This window comes from Physeter macrocephalus, chromosome 20 (assembly GCF_002837175.3).
Source record: "Physeter macrocephalus isolate SW-GA chromosome 20, ASM283717v5, whole genome shotgun sequence".
NCBI classification, from domain to species: domain Eukaryota; kingdom Metazoa; phylum Chordata; class Mammalia; order Artiodactyla; family Physeteridae; genus Physeter; species Physeter macrocephalus.
This window is the reverse complement of record NC_041233.1, coordinates 81,862,305-81,883,021: the sequence shown is the minus strand read 5'-3', so window position 1 is coordinate 81,883,021 and position 20,717 is coordinate 81,862,305. Positions and strand designations below refer to the sequence as shown.

Genomic DNA, 20,717 nt, shown 5'->3' with positions numbered 1-20,717 from the left:
ATGGCCAGCTGGCCTGGGTCCGGCGTGGGCTTCCTGGGCACACGTGGCCTCCCGGGCACACGTGGCCTCCCGAACGTCCCATGGGGGGAGCCTCTGTCCGCCCGTGCGTGCCCTCCCGTTGCGTATTCGAGTAGAAAATTACCAGTCAGCGCCGGCAACACAAAGCAGAGGGGCTTTCTCCAGGAAGAACCGTGTCACGGCCCGTCCAGTGGAGTCAGTGGCGGGCAGACTGGGGCTGCTGGGGCTCGGGGGTCCCTGGGGAACAGAGACTCGGGGGGACTTCCCTCTGGACGTGGCCCCGTGCGCCTCTGACCCCGAACCCAGTGCCTTCCGTGCTGCCCTGGCCCCGTGCATCCCTCAGGGGCCTTTGCACCGTGGGTGCAGGAGGAACAGATGGGGTGTTAAAGTGTTCTCCTGAGGGAGGTTCTTTTCCCATTAAAAAATACGTTCTGTCACAATCTGGACCAAGCGACAGTGGGGTGCCCCTACGGTTTGCCCAGCAGGGCCAGGCGGAGGGTGCTGGGACTCTGCCCCCCGGGGGGGGGTCTGTGAGCTGGGGGCAGGGGGCCGGCCTGGCCTGGGTGTGACGGCCGCCTCCCGCTCCAGGAGATCATCCTGAAGCGAGCGGCTGACATCGCCGAGGCGTTGTACAGCGTCCCTCGCAATCACAACCAGATCCCCACCCTGGGCAACACCCCTGCGCACACGGGCATGATGGGTGTGAACTCCTTCAGCAGCCAGCTAGCCGTCAACGTGTCAGAGACGTCACAAGCCAACGACCAAGGTATGCCGCGCGGGCCGCCCCTCCCCCAGACGCCCAGCTGGGATATGGTGGGACTTAGCTGCGCTGACTGTGCCCTGAGGCCGGCGGGGACATGGGCAGCGCCCTGGGCTCTGCAGCCTTGTTCAGAGCGGCCCTCGGGCAGAGCATGCTCAGAGAACCCAGAAACCTGAGGCAGCAGGCCGCAGTGGCTGCCACACGGTTTACTGGTATTTGCTGGCCGTTTCCTTGAACTGATTCCTCAGGGGCTTTGCTTTCCTGGAAAGGCTGGGATAAGCCCTAGGATAGCTGTGACGTAGGGAGCCGCGGACCCTTCCTGGATGCGCTGCACAGGGGTCGGGGGGGTGGGATTTGGTTTCTGAGGCCGGCAGGAGTACACGGAGAGAAGCGCCCGCTCCCCACCTGCGCCTTTTCCGTTTCCGGCCGCTCTAAAGCCCGTGCAGGCAGTGATCTCAGAAAACACCTCCCCGCACGGCCGCTCGGCTTCCGTTCACCCGCATCCCAGGGCGGGAGCGAGGCTCCTGCTCTCCCCCACCCCCACCCCCGCACGCCGACAGAAATAGCAGCCACAGAGATGAAGACCCCAGAACAGCCTTTCCCGGGGACTTACGGCCACAAACAGGCTCTCCTTGTCAGCCGTGGCATTTGAAGGTCTGCCGAGGCCGAAAGCTCACCTAGCGCGGGGGGACAGCCCAGGAATCGCGCCGTTGATAATTGCTTCTAAAGAGGACCGTGAAAGCCGCTGACGGTTAGATCGAAGTGCGCTTGGGCCGGCTGCCGGGGCCGCCGGCGACAGCACGGGGCTCGGCGAGGATGCTCGAGCAGGGCTGGCGTGACAAGGTTATTTGAGCTGGCGAGAGGCGCTGGGCTGGAGGAAAGCATACGGTCAATTAAAAGCGTTTAGTAGATGATAGAGGTTTGCGGGGAAACCCCCCCCAAGTGTCTCTCCCTGATAATGATGTTATTTTTGGCCGGGGGGGGATTTTAACAGTCGGCTACAGTCGCAATACAAGCAGCGTGTCCCCGCGAGGATACGTCCCCAGCAGTCCTCCCCAGCAGTCCAATTACAACACAGTCAGCACTAGCATGAATGGATATGGAAGTGGCGCCATGGCCAATCTAGGGGTCCCGGGCTCGCCTGGATTTCTTAATGGCTCCTCCGCTAACTCTCCCTACGGCAGTAAGTGTCTGTTTTTGTCACCCGTCATCACACAGATTCATATTCGCTGCAAAGTCAAATGTGTGCGTTGCTTGGATGTTCTGTGGTGTGAGCTACTGGATAAAAGGAAGGGTGGCTCTGGAGGCTGGGCGTCCACGTGACGACAGTAAATTGACCTAAAACGGGCCCCACGCGGTCACATTGGAAACCCAAACAAAATCGGCACCAAATGGGGCCGCCCAATTGGAAACGAAAAGTCCAACGCGAGAGTTTGCCTGTTATCCAGAGAGTGGCCAAGCCAGAAACATCTCGTGCTTGCTCTGTTGGCCCGCGGCTCCCGGCGAGGCCCTGGAGCTCTCTGTGTCGTGTGGCCGTGCCCGGCGTCGCGCGTCCTGACCATGTTTGCTTTGTTGCAGTAGTACCGTCCAGCCCCACCATGGCAGCCTCTTCGGTCACCCTCCCTTCAAACTGTAGCAGTACACACGGCATTTTCTCATTCTCACCTGCCAATGTCATCTCTGCAGTGAAACAAAAGAGCGCCTTCGCGCCCGTGGTCCGGCCCCAAGCTTCCCCTCCTCCTTCCTGCACCAGCGCCAACGGGAACGGACTGCAAGGTGAGGGTGCGCGCCGGCCCGAGGCCTGGGAGCGCCCGGAGGGCCCCGGGGCAGGCCAGGCTGGGCCGCAGGGCTGGAGTGAGGGGCTCTCCCTGGGGGGGCGGGAGCGCCGACCTTCCCCGGGGCCCACCCGCGGGCTCCTGGCAGGGCAGCCCTGGCTGTTGCATGTTCTCCTTCGTCTGCCGCAGTGCGACACGCTCCCCCCCTCCCCAACCCGGTGCTCCTGGAAACGACCCCCCCCGCCCCGTTCAGTCCCCACAACCGGATTCTCCCTCTTGGTGGATGAAACCCGTTTCCTCATCCTTCCAACGTGACTTAAGTGTCCTCACGGTAAAGCGGCCCACACCTGCAGGGAGGGGAACCCACAAGGGAAGGAAAACGGGCCGTGGTGAAGGCAGCGGGGCTCAGGTTGCGTCCCGTTCAGCCGAGAGCGTGGGCAGGTGCAAGCCTGTCGCTCCCCTGACTCACAAGGCAGTGGGGCAGCCTTAGGCCTGGGGTGGTGGGTCACGGTGTCACCTGCAGCGCCCACCTCGAAACTGGCCCGTCCTCACTGTCCCGAGCCTGAGCCTTTATTCTCCACCTGGTCTAACGGACCACGGGGCGCACGAGGCTGTGTTGTCCTCGGAAGGGCGCGTGCACCTAGACCCGGGGCCGTGCGCGCGCCAGTGCCGCACGGGAATTGGTTTTCCAGGAGAATTCTTTCAAAGACGCGAGAGGGAGAGGGTCCCGCCCAAGGGCGGCGGGAGGCCCCGCCTGGCACAGCTGTCCACAGATGGGGCCGCGAGGAGCGGGCACCCAGCGCCCGCCCAGTGCTGGGGCCCCCTGGGCAGTGGCCGGTGGTGCAAGTGGCAGGCGGGGCTGCGTGAGGGCCCCTAGGCCCCGTGAGCTTGCACGTGGCTCTTGGTGACTGACTGAGGCCCACAGGCTCTGAAATTAATTAAGTGGCCGTCATCTGGCCTCTTTCAGACACCACCTTTGGTATATGCTCCTCCCGGTGAAAACCAAATCCAGTTACTCCTTTAAAAAAATGAATCCATTCAACCAGTATTTACTGAGCGCCTACTATGTGCCAGGCTCTCTGCTGGGTGCTGAGGACGCTACCGTGGAGAAGACAAACTGGCCCTTTTGTGAAGTCGGTGGCATATTTCACTTTGATGAACTAATGCTCAAAAAAGGAACTGGAAAGGTATCAGTGATTTGAAATAATTGTCTGCACAACACCTGTTAGCGTGAGAGGGACGCCCAGCCCCGAAGGGCCGCCGACTGGCCTGCAAGCCAGCAGCGGTCACCAGACCACAGGTGCTTAAGAGGCAGGTGGCTGGGTGCCACGGCCCTGCCCGCCGTCCACTCGGTGCCAGGGCCCATTGAGAGGCGGTGCCACGTAAGCCGTGTGTACACACACGGGTCTTCCAAACCATAAAGTTGTAACGGTGAGTCGGAGATAAATTAATAGTGCTGAAATTAATGAACTGAAAAATTGAAGCTCCCATCACTACGTGAACAGATGTATTAAGATGTTATACCTAAATTACCGAGAATGATCGCTCTGACAAAAATTGAACACCACCAAAGTTACACGATTTTAGATGACATCTGTACCCGGAGTTCACCGGGAAGCACGTGCCGCACTTGGCATCGTGGCCCAAGTTTCCCTTTCCCTCCGAGAAGAGGAAGGACGCGCTCCCTGTGCTGGAGCCGTGACTCGTGTCTCTGGAGGGCCCTTGGCCCCGAGATTGCAACCAGGGGGGCTGTGAGTGGCTTTGATCTTGGCAGGTCCGCGACTCACCATTACGATACAGAACGATCAGCGCAAGGTCCCAGGCAGGGGCTGAGAGCAGAGGGGAACCCGAGGCGTGTCCAGTTTGAGTGACTTAGGGAGCGAGAGCTGTGCCCGGGGCCCAGCGGCCCGAGAGCTGGCCTTGGCTGGCGTCACAGACGTGACCGGGTTGGTTCGGCATCTGTCGACGGAGGTGGCCTCCGGGGAGTCTGGGCCTCCGTCTGCTATAATCCAGCCACTGACGTGTGTGGGCAGCGGCCCCTTCACACCCAGAGAGGCCAGAGCCTCTCCCTTTGCCACGTGAGGTCGTTGAGGCGAGGACCCCGGGGGCCCGTCCCCCACCAGCACCCCACAGCCCCCGAAGTAGGTGCCTTAACCGAGCCCACGGCTGGTTAACGGAGGATCGTGCAGACCCGCTGTCACTGCCGACCGAAGCCCAGGGAGGCCCCCCCCAGCCCCCCACCCCGGTGAGAGGCGCCCCTGACCTGCCCCCTCTCTCTTTCAGCTATGTCTGGGCTGGTAGTCCCGCCCATGTGAGGGGCGCTTGTTACCTCCCGCCGCGCCCAGCATCCAAGGACGGACTTCAGGGGACACGTTAGTACATACGAGGTGCTGATGGAGACCGTGTCTTCAGTACATCAGCAGCGGTTGAAATGCCACAAAAGACTTTGTTTAAAGAGTTTATTTAAACTATTAAGAATCAACACACAAACGACGTACTTCTTCATGAACAATTCCATTTTATTGACTGAACTTTTCTCATATTTTCACATTTCTCGGTCCTGAAGAATAAGGAGAACAAAGCGATGCCTATTTTGTATAAAGTTTCTGACTCCGTCTTGGCTATGTCTAGTACTTGCTATGTGTTGGGAGAAACTTTGTGAATGCACCATTTTGATGATCATGAAACACTGATGAAAAACGCCTCCAAAACATTTTTCTGTACTCATACTTAGATTCACAATGGTTGTGTATCTCTATAATGTGAAATATTTTTTTGTGGTGACAAAAGGGGGCCAAGGAGGTCTGAGCCATCAAACTGGAAGAAAGGAAGACTATATGATTAGGAGAATTGGGGTGGCAGGGGGGGGAGGGAGGGTTTATCGTTGCTTAACTTCATCTTAATGAAACGAAACTTTGTAACTTATTGTAGTTAGAAATTGTAACTTTGATATTGAATTCTCTTGCCTTCAACAAGCACACTGACAGAGGAAAAAAAAAAAATGCTACTGTCTGTTGGTTAAAATATTCTCCCACTGCTAGAGCTTCCTGTTAAGCAAGTGTGATCTGCGACATTTTTTTCAACTTTTGCTAGCACTGTATACTATTGCATTCTTAGGCTACTGTGAGGTCCATGTTTCTTGTACCAGAAATTGTCCTTTTGACTTCTAGATCCTTCTTCCCTGATGTGTTTTGTATGTGGTTATAAAATTGTAGACTTTTGTGATTTTGCCAAAGTTGTAGCTAAATATTTATACACTTGTCTTGAATTTTTTTCAGATCCACTTAAATATTTAGGGAAAAAAAAGAGTTTTATTCCTTATGCATCTTATAAGGAATAAAATGGTCTCCATTCAACACTTAACTTTTCCATGAACACTTGCTGTTGCTAAGGGACTTTATTTTGTAACATATCAATTATAAATATTGTATTTATCTTTGAAATTTTGTACATTGCTTTTCCCACCATTTTCAGTTCCTTTTTCTTGTCTGCGTTGGTTTTTGATCATGGCCTGGTGTTATGATGCCGGGAAGAGCATTAAAGCCAAGAACTGTTTGATCTGTTTTGTTCCGCGAACCAACATCCTTGCGTTTCACTTGTACTTCCAAAATTTGCTATTGTTTGTTTAGACTTTCTGTCCTTTTTTTTTTTTTTTTAGGAAAAGTCAAATTCATTGTTTATTTTTATATTATTTTTAAGTTATCTGAACAAATACTTTTGAAGAAAAAAAAAAAGTTCGTTGTATAGTCACAACAAAACGGTGCCACCCGCTGACAAACCCTCGTAGATTCCGTGCATGTGGAGTGGCCACGAAGAGGCGACACCGTTTGGGGCTGTGTCCTCCTTTTATTTTTTTTTGTAGAATGTAAAAAGTCATTTTAGCTGCCACCCATGACTTTGCCACATAGCTGAACTGTGTTTACTGGAAAAATTCAGAGGCCTAAAGTTTAAAATAAAATTTACTTCTGATGTTTTAATTAAAACGTTTGCCACATTAACTTCTCTGATGCCTTAAAAGTGGACTTCTTTAAAGAACCTTTGTGCTATTTGATCACAGGCTTACCCCACAATTGTTAATCAGTATTTCATTTGGAGATTTACGGTGTAAAACACACACACGCACAAGCCCGGAGACCCCTGTGTCACTCCTTTCTGCATCTGGTTCTGCTGTGTCCTGTGTCCTCCCAAGCCCACCTCCGATTCAGAGAGGTTTCAGGGGACCCACAATCACCCCTCGTTTAAAATTCCTTTTTAACAATACGTTTTTTGTGGTCAGAACCCAGCAGCACTGTCTGTACTTTTTAAACTGGAATGACCTCCTTCAGACACTGTACCTGTTAGTGCCAAACCTGCGGTGAGACCAAGAGGGTGGTTTTTTGTTTTTTTTTTTTCCCTTTGCAGACACAGCACAGCAAACGTTTTGCAAACTGCAGCAGAAATCAAATCTGAAACGAAAAGGAGGGACTTTTAAAAATTTTCTTGACAAAAACCAAAACAAAACAATGCAGGACTTAAGAAAGTGTCCATTCAAGGGACTAAATCAAAGAACCAGAACGTCCCCAGGGGTTAGCGGGTCACACTCTGGCCCTGTGACCAGCCTGAGGAGTCACTTTGGAACTCAGTTGCCTCCGTTTTATTTTGTATAAGTAAGGGTTTGACCTAAAAATGAGCTCACGTGTACACGTTACGGACGTTCGCAAGTCTCCTTGTCCCTCTGCACTCGGTTTGTGTTTTAGATTAATGAGTTGCCCTCATGGCTTCATCGTCTCAAAATTGAGCGCTCCACTAAATGGTAGATTTTACTGTTAAAGACCCTACAATAAGATTGTTTTATCTGTACATTTTTTCAGATATTTAACTGTATAAAAATGTTCATTTTACACAATATTTAATTAAAGTATTTCTTGTCTGTGAGTTTCACTTTGGGTAATTTGATCTGTTTGGATTATTAAAATGGCTTTGCTCAACACGCAACAGTTACACTGGCCGGGTGGGTGAGTTTGATCTGCACTCCCAGAGCTCTCTTGGCCAGGATGAAAACGGTTCATAGAAGAACCTTCTCCAAGGTTATCTGCCCTCAAACGCTCATCTAAGCTGCACCGAGGGTTCCCTGTGGTTACTCGGATGCCTCTGGTCCCCAGAGGGGCCACCTGTACGTGTGTTGCACGCCCGCCGGCACATCGGAACATGACCGTGGGTCAGACCTGGGGGCCACAGCAGCACTGTGGCCCACAGACAGTCTCGAGACTCGCTGGGGGCTTGGGCACCCCCGCCCCTGCCCCAGGCCCTCCTGCCCCGGCCCCTGCTTCCGAGCTGGAGGACCGGCAGCTAGAGGGCAAGCACTCTGGCTGCTCCAGACATGCGCTCCTCTGTCCCTGTCACCGCGCTCCACCGGGACAAGAGCCAGCTCGGAAAGCTCCGCTCGGACGGGCAGACACCAGGGTTCCGGACACCAGTGCCGCTGAACCCTGACCTGAGGGACCCCGTCGCCAACGGCAGGTCCATGGCCGTGGTGTGACAGGCCCCATGCGCTGAGCCTGCCCCTGGGCTGCACGGAGGTGCGGCCAATGGCACGGCACGGCTCTAATGAGACGCGCCGTCAGCACCTGGGCTCTGATTCTCGCAGCTCTGCCTGGCTCCTGTGCCTTTCCAGCGGCCCCACTCCGTTTCATTCTGTAGCTTTCATGTGCTCCTCAACGAAGGGCTGGTTTTGCATGTTTTGGCTTGCAGCTCTCTCCAACACATACACGTAAGTGTGATCCAAATTAGTACTCACAAATGTCATCTTAAGTACTGGTTCTGCCGGGCAAAACAGGGAATGATTATTCAAAACATAAAGAAACTTGTGAATACCTTTTTCTCCTGTCAATGACAATCAGGTTCCTCTGACTGCATTCTCGTTTCAGCCTTACAGAGACAGCGAAGCAAGAGGCTCACGGGGTACCAGGCTGCAGCCGGCCCCTCCCCTCCCCCGCCCCCGCCCACTCCCCCGCGTGCGTGCTGGGGACCAGCCTCACCTCCTTCCCCACCCTGAGCCGGTGCCGGAGATGCCTGCTCAGGGGCGTGGCAGGGGCTGCCTCTCCGAGCCGCTCGCCTGGGCCCTGTGAACAGCGGGGAGGGAAATTATTTTATGTTTGTGCTTTGAATCCGAATTGAAAACTGCGTTCTCTCCAAATGTGTGCCAATTCTTGTCAGGCCCCCTTCCAGGGTCTTCCAAGCTTTTAAAGATTATTCAAAGCACTTGAAATGGGCTTCAATCTAATGCCTCATTTCATTGCATTAAACAGCCTAGTTAATAAAGAATCGATATATTCAAAGGGCAAGGTTATCTTTTGTCTATAAGGGGTGGTGTCATTCTGAACCTTTTATAGTTCAAATGCTGAAAAAGACCTCATGAAATCCATACTCATCAAGCGGGTCAACAGGAAGAATAAAGAGGCCCCTGAAAGGAAGGAACGCCCGCCCTCCTCTAAAACAACTCCGGCCTCATCTCCCCGCTCGGCACCCCGAGAAGTCCTCAGAAAATGTCAATTTCTCATCAAGACAAGAGGCTGCGATGACCACTTTTTCCAGAGAATACACACAATTAAGAGAATGCGGAGGGGCGGCTGCGGCGGGATTTGTGGCTCCTTCTGTCCCCACGAGCTGCCAGCTCCCTCCCAGCAGATAATAAGAGTTGTTGATAACTCAAGTGTCAATATGCCAAAGAGCGAGTTTTGAATGTGAGTCCTTGTGCTCTGAGCCCGCCCGGCCGATCCCAGGCCCTGATAACGGCACAGCTGCCAACGGACACCCGGGGTTGGCCCTCACAATTAACGCGATGAATAAATCACACAAAAGAGTCGGGATGCTTTATACTCGGTGAGACAATCCCCTGCTCTACCCTTCAAGGATTCCTTTTATGTTGGAATAAGGTTGCTTTTAATGAAATTTAAACTCATCAGAGGAAATCAAAAACCTCCAATCAGATTACAAATTGATTTTTTGGTCATTTGTCATCCCCGCTATAGGGCTGTGGGTTTCACGGGGAGCGGGGCTGCGGGTCCGGGGCCGGGAGCCAGCACGCACATGGCTCCCAGCCCCCGGCCTGGGGACAAACGGGAGCGGCTCCGGACCCCGTGCAGACTCGGACGCGGTCTCCCCACTGCCCGGGTCTGGCAAAGTGGAGCCACGACGGCGGCAGGTGCCCGCCAGCTCCGAGTCCAGCTGAGGCTTAACCCGGGGACATCCTGGGTGGAACCCACAGTGATTGCTAGGTCTGCAGTCGTGACCCGCTGAGGGCGGCCAACGGAGACACGTTCTCCTGGGACTGCAGTGAGTTTTGGTTCGTACCCGCCCCACACACACGCCCCGGATCTGCTCTGTGCCACCCCACGTGGAGCCACGTGGAGTGCGCCCTACACCCCAAGAGCTTACGACGTGGGGTGGAGAGAAAACGCGGCCAGCCCCACTTGGTCATCCAATCTGAGCCCAAGCGTTCACTCCTGACCACAGCCCGCCCTGGGAGTTCTCCCAGGGCGGCTTCTACAGCTGCTGCCTCCCAGGGGCCTCCTGTTGTCCCCTGGAAGGACTCCGAGTTCTCTGAGGACAAGACAAGGCCGTGCGCTCCCCACCTTCCTATCTCTACATCGAGGGTGCCCGGTGGAGGCCGCGGCGTACCACCGAGCGTCTGGGACTTAGCGTGGGTCCGTCGGAAGGATGGGGCTCGGGACAAGATCGGGGTGGCGCTACTTCCGGAGGGGAGCGAACATCACCTTTGGTTCAAGATTCCTCGGAAACCACCTCTTAAGGTACAATTTCTCAGCGAGCAGAATACCCAACACCTTTCCAAATAGCAGATAAGCGTCGTGCCTCGCCCACACGTGGCACCGGAGGGTCGAGGGACACCTGTCACAGGACCCTGCTTGGCCGACCCAGGGGGCTCTGTGCTGGATCTGGCTCCCCTCTCTCGGGTGACAACACTTCAGTTTGCAGCGGGCAGGTGACCGGCCCAAGGTCACAAGGCTGGAAGGACCAGGGCCCGATGCCAAACAAAGTCTCCTGTCTCCAAAGCCTCTGTTCTTTCCCGATTTAGGCCTCAGAGACCTCCAGGAATTAATGAGAGAGAGAGAGAGAGAGGAAGAGCGAGGCGGCCATCTGGATGGAGTGAGAACCACCACCTCCCTCCCAGCCAAGTCGGGAGGGCACGTGCCCCAGGGATCGAGGGGCCGGGCTCAGCCAGGCCCCCTGGACAGGCCGCGAGATGGAAACTGGTCTGTCCGGCCCAGTATCAGCCGGAGCTCGGGGCACGACCAATGTCACCGGCTCACAGACCCGAAACCAAGGGCAGAGGCTCATGTCCCGGGGGCCTCTGCGACATTCAGGAGGCTGGCAAAGGGCTGCTCCCGCGTGCTTCGTCCCTCTGCTGCTCTCAGGTCACCTCACGGTCCACACGGCGGACTCACACGGCTGGGGAAGCTGGACGCCTGTGTGTACCAGGTGCCCCTTGGGTCCACGCGGCATGTGCAGTGCAGGCAGGGGAGCCATTCACCCGGCGCAGGGACAGGCTGGGGCCACCGAGGCAGCGCCAGAGGCACTGGACTGCAAGGGCTGAGCCCTTTGGCCAACTCCCAGCCAGGGCTCAGTAAAAGCTTGTCACCATTCAAGATGACGATGGGGACAGGACAAGGACATGATGAACAGAGAAGATCTGGGTGCTAGAGTCAGAATGAACCACAACAGTCGGAGGCACTGGGCAAAACAAAGTATCAAAAGCAAAACGCTAGCTCAGCACGCATCCCCTTGCCCCTCAGACCACACCCACCGCTGCGCTGACGGTGGCCACGGACCACAGCTCACTCACCTGACACGCGCCCTCCTACAAGGGACCAAGCTGTTCACTGCCTTCTTCCACGACTGTGGGGCCAGCAGAACCCAGGCTGGCGTGGGGCTGCAGCCACCAGGGGAGACAGAAAGGGTCCTGCCACACAGGGTTTATCTTCTCAGTATGCAATGAGCTTTTGCAAATCAGTAAGACTAGAAGGACATTCTGGAGAAAAACGGGCAAATTCACAGTCAATACAAGTGATCAGTAAACTTGGAAAATATACTCAACCTCTCTTAAAAATGCATATCAAATTAAAGCGAGATGAAAAAGCTTTTTCACCTATTAAATGAGAAAAGATTTTTCTTAAAAGCTAATACTCAATCCTGTTGATGGAGAAATGGGCATTCTTAGAGTTGTAGAAAGAAGAGCAAACCAGTGCAACCCTTCTAGAAATAAATTTGACATTGTATCAAGAGACTTAACAATGTTCATATCTTCTGACCCACTAATTCCACTTCCAGGAATCAATCTTAAGCAAATGATCAGAGATTAGACAAGACTTTAAGTGCAAGACTGCTCACCATAGTAATATTCATTAAAAAAAAAAAACTGTAAAGAACCCCAAATTCTAAAAATAGGAATTGTTCATTGAATTATGGTATAGCCATATAATTGAATATTATATATTCTATTAAGCTATTAAGATCATGTTTTTGAAGTACATTTAATGAAATGGTAAATAGTAATGACATAAAATTAAGTGAAGCAAGCATATAATACTGTATACATAATTCAAATTTGTAAATTTCTATGTAGCGAGAAGGCAAGAAGGAAAAGACATATATATTTAGAAAGAATATTAGAATTACAGCAACAGCAGGCATACTTGGGAGGTGAAAGCTTACATGTTACATGCATGCTTTCCAAGTTTTCTGCCAAACAGACATGCAGGGTCCTGGGGAAAACACTCCCGTGCTACCGACTCACCACCCTGCCTCTTGCTGCTGGTGAGGAAGGCAAGAGCACCTCGTTTGGAGACAATCCAGTTGTCCTAGGACACTGAGGCTGGATGTACTGCGGGTACTGGCGTCACAAGGCCACGTGGAAGTAGAGTTGAGGCCGACATAGTGGCAGGAGACCAGAGACCAGGAAGCGGGTCCACCCTCTGAGAGTGCAGGACTGGAGAGGTGCACAGAGGGGCAGAGCCTGCGGCCACAGGGTCAAGAGAGACAGGACCTGAGGGAGAGATTCCCATGAAGCCCAGCTCGACTCCCTGGCTCCTGGCTTTCCCAGCGTCTTTTGGGGTCTGATACTAACTTCACTTTTACTTGAACCTCCTTGAAGGGATGTCTGTTGCTTGCAACCAAACCATTACTGACCAAATTAGGGAGAAAAATTATTTTAAAGTTAGTGTTATAAAAAAAACTAAAAGAACTTAAAAAGTATTAAATTTAACAAGTGAAATTTAGCAAGACTGATGAATACAAGGTCAATATACAACCATATTTCTATAACAATGACAGTTGTTGCGATTTTTAAAATGATACAGTTTACAATATTGTAAAAATATCAACAGCTAGAAAGCTACCAAAGTTATGCAAGATGTCTGCACGGGAAACCATAAAATTGTTGAGAGAAATTTTTGAAAATCTTAATAAATGGACGCATATACCATATTCATGGATTGGAAACCTACATCCTGAAAAGATGCCAATTCTCCCTAAAATGATCCATAAAGTCAGTGTAATCTCAGGCCCCACTTCCAAATACCATCACGTTGGGGGTTAGGGCTCCAACATATGAACTGGGCGGGGGGACACAAACATTCAGTCCCTAACACTGTGCAAACAAGATTTCTTATGAGACTACAGTAATTAAGACAGTGGGGTGCTGGAACAAGACTAGACAAATGACCTAATGGAATATAAAGTTCAGAAGCAGACTCCACGTACGTGGTCATCTGATTTGTAACAAAAGTGACACTGCAGTGCAATGGGAAGGGTGGTCTTTTCCATGAGTTGTGCTGAGTGTGTGGATATGCACACGGTAAATGAAGTGACTCCCCCCTCACACACGTGAAAGTGCAAACCAGGATGGCTGGGGACCCTAAGATACGATGACTCCCCAGCCGTGAGAAAGAGAGGAATGGTTTCAGGGACAAAGGGAAGAGGCAGTGTTAAAACCAAAGTCAAGAGAACTCTCAGGACTTCTGAACTGAAATAGCAATAAGATGGAGTGATGAGAAGCCATCTGTCTGGGTGGCTGGTGAGGGCTGGGACTTGCAGGAGGCAGGAGGGCCTTTAAAGGTTGAAACAAAAGCCAAACCCATTCCCTTCCATCTAACTCCTCGGGTTTGTTCACCGCAGTCTGCATCAACGCCACAGACAAGGTAGAGACCTGGAACTTTGTACCCGCTCTTGCAGGCAGTTGGTAGAGCAGGCACTCCGGAAAGATCAGCTGTCCAGAAGCACTCGAGATACCTTCAAAAAGGCTTATGAAAGGTCTTTATCACTGAAAGAAATTTAAAAAGATCTAAATAAATGGAAAGCATCCCATGTCCATGGACTAGGAGACAATACTGTTAAGATGACAATTCTCCTTAATTAATTTACAGATTCAGTGGAACCCCTTTCAGAATCACAGCTGGCTTCTTCACAGAAACTGACAAGGTGATCCTGAAGTTCATATGGTATTGATTGCACAGGACCCAAAACAGCCAACCATCTTGCAAAAGAAGAACAAAGTTGGAAGACTCCCACTTTCCTATTTTAAAACTTACTACAAAGAAACAGAAATCAAGACAGTATGGTGCTGCCATAGGCTAGACATACAGAACAATGGAAGAGAATTGAGACTCCAGAAATAATCCTACATATCTATGGCCAACTGATTTTCAGCAAGGGTGCCAAGACGATTCAATGTGAAAAGCATAGTCTCTTCAACAAATGGTCAACAGGAGAGCCACAAAGTGGAAGAATGAAATTGGACTCTTACCTCACACCATATACAAAAATTAAGTCAAAATGGAGCAAAGACCTAAAGGTAAGAGCTAAAACTATAAAACTCTTAGAAGAAAACACAGGAGTATCTTCATTTGACAATGAATGTGACACGAATTTGGCAACTGTACAAGACACAATAGATGTGACACATCTTAGATGTGACATCAAAAGCATGAGTCACAAAAGAAAAAAAAATGGATAAAACAGACTTTATCAAAACTAAAAACACCTATGTTTCAAAAGACACTATCAAGAAAGTAAAAAGACAACCCACAGAATGGGAGAAACTATCAATACTTGAAAATCATGTATCTGATAAGGGACTTGTATCTAGAATACAGAAAGAACATTTACACTTACAAATAATAATAAGACAAATGACTCAATTTAAAAATGGGCAAACGATCTGAATAGACATTGCTTCAAAGAAAATATACAGATGGCCAATAAACACATGAAAAGATGCTCAACACCACCAGTCATCAGGGAAATGCAAATCAAAACCATAATAAGATCCCACTTCACACCCACTGGGATAGCTATAATGAAAAAGTCAGACAGACACAAGTGTTGACGAGGATGTGGAGAAAGGAGAACCCTCATATAACTGCTGGTAGGAGATGGTGCAGCCACTTTAAACAGTCCAGAGGTTTCTCAAATGGTTAAAACCAGAGTTACCAGTATTTCCACTCCTAGAGACACACCCAAGAGAAACGAAAATACATTCATGCAGAAACTTGCACGTGAACATTCCTAGCAGCATTATTCATAACAGCCAAAAGGTATAAATAACCCGATGTCAGTTACGAATGGATTTTTAAAATTTGGTATAGTCATACAATGAAATATTATTCAGCATGCCATAAAGGGAATGAAGTGCTGACACATGCTACAACATGGATGAACTTTGAAAACATTATGCTAAGTGAAGGAAGCCAGTCACAAAAAAACACGTTATATGTTTCTATTTACAGGAAATGTCCAGAATAGGCAAATACACAGACAGAAAATAGATCAGTGATTGTTTAGACCTGCAGAACATGAGGGGTTAGGGGATGATAGTTAAAAGAGACATGGCGGGGTGGGTTTCTTTCTGAGATGATACAAATATTCTAAGATTGACTGGGGTGATGGTTGTTCATATCTGTGAATATACTAAAAACCATTGGATTGTACATTTTAAATGGGCGAATTGTATAGTATGTGAATTACTTCTCAATAAATTGTTATAAAAAAGTCTTGTGGTTTTATCAAAGCATCAAAAAGAAACCCAGTATTGCTTTCCATGGAGAACTACTCTTAAGGTTTTTGGTTTTCTGGGGAAACTGTATTTCCTGGAGAAAGCTGCTAGGATTCAAGTCCCAGGTCAGCGCACGGGAACCACTGGATTCCTTGCGGTCTTCCCCCTGTGTGGGGCAAGGGTCCCTCCCACCTGTCTGCTCCCCGGGAGGGGCCGCTTGGAGTCCACACACCTTAGAAGGGGAGGCAGTCACATAGGACCCTACTCAGCATCTCCAGGCCACGGAAGTCAAGATCACGGCCCTCGACTCCTGCCTGGGGTGAGGCATGCGGGTCCAGGTCCCTGCCCGCCCCAGTCTGGCCCTCCACGGCCGAGGTGGGATGGTCTGCCCCAGCCCTGGCCTACATTCCGCTTGGTTTGTTCCTCTCAAAGCTGCTTGCAAAGCACGCATACACAGGGTGCCTCATACGGGGTCATTCCTAAGTTAGATTTTTCTTAAAGGAAAAAAGAAAATTCCTTTAAGGACAGTTTTTATTATTTTATTTTTATTCTTTTATATTTTTTTTTTGCGGTACGCGGACCTCTCACCGCCGTGGCCTCTCCCGTTGCGGAGCACGGGCTCCGGACGCGCAGGCTCAGCGGCCACGGCTCACGGGCCCAGCCGCTCCGCGGCACGCGGGATCCTCCCGGACCGGGGCGCGAACCCGCGTCCCCCGCATCGGCAGGCGGACGCGCAACCACTGCGCCACCAGGGAAGCCCAAGGCCAGTTTTTAAAAACTGTTTCAATAGGTTCCAAACATTCCAGAATGCTCAGTCCTACTTTTTTAAACCTCATGGCCCCGTTTCTCAGATTTCTTTAGAACTTGTCCCGTTAAGATGGATATCAGGAACCTCAACTGATCCCACTCCTGCCACCCTGGTCTGAGCCGCGTCAGCGCTTCCCTTGTTCAAGGTTGGCCTCCTAACCAGTCCCGCTGCTTCTCCCCCCGTCCCAGCTCTCCTTCGGCACAGCAGCCAGAGGGCCCTGTAACAGTAAAGGCAGACCACCTTCACTGCAGGGGTCCCCTTCCAGTGCCACGAGGACACACAGTCAGCCACGCCACCCGTCACGCCCCACTCCCTCTCCAGCTGCCCGAGATCCAGGGGACTCACTACCGAACATCCCTTGAACATGAACGCCTGTCTGAGGCTTCACACCTGCTGTTCCCTCTCCCTGGAACTCTCTTCTGCAAAAGCATCTGCTCTGCTCCCCTCACTGAGGTCTTGCCCCCATCCCCAGGGAGGGGTCCCTGCTGCCCCATCTAAAATTGACACCCCACCCCAACCATCACCCACATGCCTCCCCCCCTCCCTTTTATTTAATCTTTCCCCTTGGCACTTACACCATTCACTGAAGTATAGGCTTTACTTAATTAACTTGTGTATTGTCACCCACCAGACCACAAGCCTCGAGGAGGAGGCTTGTCTGCTTGGATTACTGCTGCAGCCCCAGCGCCCCAGCTTTTGTAAACCAAACTTTCAAGGACACAGTATTCTCTAGCATATCTTCAACCTCGGTGGGGGCCCATGAACTTGAACAGGAAACAAATCACATCTTTACTTCCACTAACTTCCACAAAGTTTAGCATTTCCTTCCATTATAAATATAGGCGACAAACCACAGTCATTTTAGCAGTTCCAGGGACTTTTTGCAGAGATGTTGAAAGACTGTTTATGGTTATCATGACTTCAGAATTCTGGTAATAATTAACAGACCCATCGTTAGATCTTGTTATTTAATATTGAAGAAGCACTTATATAACAATATCACAGATTTGATTTTTTTTAAATTTTGATAACTATTCAGTAGAATTAATTTTCTTTGTAACCGTATGTGTTTTATTTTATGCATTTAAAAACATAGTTCTGAGAAAGGGGTGTAGGGGTTTTGCCAGGCTGACACAGGGGTCCACGGCACAGAAAAGAGAAAGGACCCCTGGACTGAGGCACCTGCTTCTATGCGCAGGATATGTGATTTAATATGGGTCCATGTTGGCCTGCTGAGAATTCAGTTTTCTTCATTATCTAGTAGAGTTTTGCTCCATAGCACACAGGTTTTGTGTTAGTTTATAATATACACTCTTCAAAGTAACAGAACAACAAGAAAAGAACTCCTGAGTCAGACCTACAGCCTCCCTGGGGCCAACTGGGCCCCAGAGTTTGTGGAGGCCTCACTGTGGTCCAGGGCCTGGGACAACGCGAGACAGGCATTAAGTAGATAATAATCCATTTTTTCTTGCTTTCTTGTAATCCAGGCTTATTGTGAAAATAAAAGCAATGAACATGGGTTGCGAAGACAAGGTTAATCCTCCTTTATCCCAGCTTTGCCTAAACCTCTCCTCCTGCCAAGTAGATACATTTTTACCAATGGGCTGTCACTCTTTTCTAGACCTTGTTCTAAGGACTTTAGAAATAGACATTTCCATGTAATTAAAAAAACAACAACAAAAACAAAAACCCTAACACGGATCATCATTTTTTTTTTTTCTTTTTTTTTTTTTGCGGTACGTGGGCCTCTCACTGCTGTGGACTCTCCCGTTGCAGAGCACAGGCTCCGGACGCACAGGCTCAACGGCCACAGCTCACGGGCCCAGCCGCTCCGCGGCATGTGGGATCCTCCCGTACCGGGGCGCGAACCCGTGTCCCCTGCATCGGCAGGCGGACATCATTTTTATATTGCTCTGCATCGCATTCCCTCAATAACATTCCCTGACGGTGCACACAGAGATCCACCCCGTTCTTTCCAGTGGCTGAAGAGAACTCTACTGTGGAGATGAAAGCACATCTATTTAACCAGCCCCCTGCTGAAAAGGTTCCTGTTCTTTGCTACTGAAAGCAATGCTATAGCAACAAAAAGTATACAATGAAAACAACTTAAAGGTATTATTTTTAAAAAGTTGTTCAAAACTGGTACACTGAAAACCACAAAACGTAATGGAGAAAAGATTAAAAAGTCTAAATAATTACAGGGATATACTATATTCATGGGTTTAAAAAAACTCAGTAGTATAGAGAGGTAAATTCTCCCAAAATTCATCTGTAGATTAAACACAATAAAAATATCAGCAGGTGTACTCTTGTGGAAATTAACAAGCTGATTATAAAATTTATTCAGACATGCAAAGGGTCAAGGATAATCAAGGTAATCTTGAAGGAACATAAAAATGGCAAACTTAGACCATCAGCTATCAAGGCTTATTTTAAAACTAATAACTGATGCAGTGTGTTATTAGTGCAAGGATACATCAAAAGTCCAGAAACAGAACCACCCATGTGACAAAGTGAGGTTGGGTCAACATGTGGTACTGAGTCAACTGGCTCTGTCTCCCAAACAAAATAAACCTTGACCCCCTACCTCAGACACCACACAAAAATCAAGTCCACACAGATCTGTAGCTAAATGTGAAAGACAAAACAATAGCATTTTTATATGAAAACACAGGAGAATATCTTTATAAACTTGTGACAAGCAGAGGTATACTAAGCAGGACACAAAACCTTCAACCATAAAATAAAAAATTGATAAATTTGACTACATTAAAATTAAGAAATTCTATTCTTCAAAATGATACCTTTAACAGAATAAAAAGGCAAGCCACAGAGTGGGAGAAGATATCTGCAAGATATATAACTGACAAAGAACTCATATCAGAATATAAAGGACATCAGTAAGTAGAAGCAGATGGCTTAATAGAAAAATGGACAGAAGACCTGAAAAGGCAATTCACAAAAACTGGATATTCACACGGCCAATAAATATAAAAAAGATGCTAAACTTCATTAACCATCAGGAAAAAGAAAATTAAACCACAAAGTGATACTACTACACCTCCACCAGAATGGCTAATTATGAAAGTACAGAAAATGTCTTGCTTTGGGGAATACGTGTATCAGTGGGAACTCTTACGCACTGCTGGCGGGAGTGTAAATTGGTACACATACTAGAGTAGACACTTATCTACTGAACACTGAACATCACAACTCAGCAACCCCACTGCTAGGCATACGCCCACAGCAATGTGCACACACACTCACTAAAACACACCAACAGCAATGTTAACAGCAGCACTATTTTAACACCTTTACTGAGGTATAATTGATATACAAAATATGCACACATTTAATGTACACAATTTGATGAGTTTGGATATATGCACGTGTCTGTGAAACCATCACTATAATCAAGGTATCCATCGCCTCCCGAGATTTCCCTGAGCAGCACTATTTTTAATAGCCCCAAACTGGAAACACCTTCTTCAAGAGCAAAATGAGTAAGTAAAATTGTGGCACGTTCATACAATATAAATATTCTATACAACAATGAGAATAAATCTTCCATCACTAAATGCATTCACTTGGATGACTCTCACTAACGTCATGTCAATTGAAAGAAGCCAGGCACAAAAAAGAACACATCATCTGATGTCCATCCATATAAAGTTTGAAAGGGCAAAATGTGACTCAGTGGTGTGAAAGGTCAGAACTGAGGTTCGCTTGGGTGGGGTAGTACAAGGGATTCTGCTACGTTTACTTCGTACAAAGCCACAGAGCTCAATGCTTATGGTCCTTGAGTTTCTTAGTAATGACGTTATACTTCAATAACAAGTTTACATAAAAAACTAACAGAGACATTCTTGTATTTATGTCTTTGTGCATAAATCAGTATTTCTGCATGGAGCAGTCCCTGAAGTGGTGCTGTTGGTTCACTTTTTAAATGAACTTTAAATCTGGATAGGTATTGCCAAATACTCTCAATCACCAACACATAAGAAAATATCTATTTCTGGAAGTCCAGGCCACAGCAATCAGGCAAGAAAAAGAAACAAGGCATCAGAATTGGGGAAAAAAAAAAAAAAAGGAAGTAAAAATGTCTCTATTTGCAGATGACATGATTTTATACATAGGAAACCCTAAAGACCCCACTGAAAATCTGTTAGAGCTAATCAACAAATTCCGTAAAATTGCAGACTACAAAATCAACACATAATAATTAGTAGCATTTCTGTAAACTAACAATGAATTATTTGAAAAATAAATAATAAAACAATCTCATTTACAATAGCATCAAAACCAATA

At 49.0% G+C, this 20,717-nt stretch overlaps 2 protein-coding genes across 20 annotated transcripts in view; one reads left to right on the top strand and one right to left on the bottom strand.

Moving 5' to 3' along the window:
- The window catches only part of EBF3 (EBF transcription factor 3), a 117,485-nt gene extending 111,380 nt beyond the window's left edge, over positions 1–6,105 (top strand). For 2 of the 14 annotated variants that reach the window (XM_055081268.1, XM_024121424.3), the window contains exons 13-17: positions 607–784; positions 1,773–1,961; positions 2,465–2,554; positions 3,628–3,740; positions 4,837–6,105. In XM_055081268.1, coding sequence (XP_054937243.1) covers positions 607–784; positions 1,773–1,961; positions 2,465–2,554; positions 3,628–3,740; positions 4,837–4,854 — 588 coding nt within the window. In that variant the 3' untranslated portion in view covers positions 4,855–6,105. The other 12 variants (XM_024121422.3, XM_028481665.2, XM_024121426.3 and 9 more) reach the window with 8 other exon arrangements.
- A 112-nt stretch (positions 6,106–6,217) lies between these two features.
- The window catches only part of MGMT (O-6-methylguanine-DNA methyltransferase), a 351,374-nt gene continuing 336,874 nt past the window's right edge, over positions 6,218–20,717 (bottom strand). For 5 of the 6 annotated variants that reach the window (XR_003677651.2, XR_003677652.2, XR_003677655.2 and 2 more), the window contains 5 exons: positions 12,347–12,565; positions 11,396–11,581; positions 8,571–8,654; positions 8,160–8,352; positions 6,218–6,998 (listed from right to left, as the gene is read on the bottom strand). The gene's annotated coding sequence lies outside the window, so the exon portion shown is untranslated. Of the gene's footprint in view, positions 6,999–8,159; positions 8,353–8,570; positions 8,655–11,395; positions 11,582–12,346; positions 12,596–20,717 lie in introns of all 6 variants that reach the window. The other variant, XR_008616232.1, reaches the window with a different exon arrangement.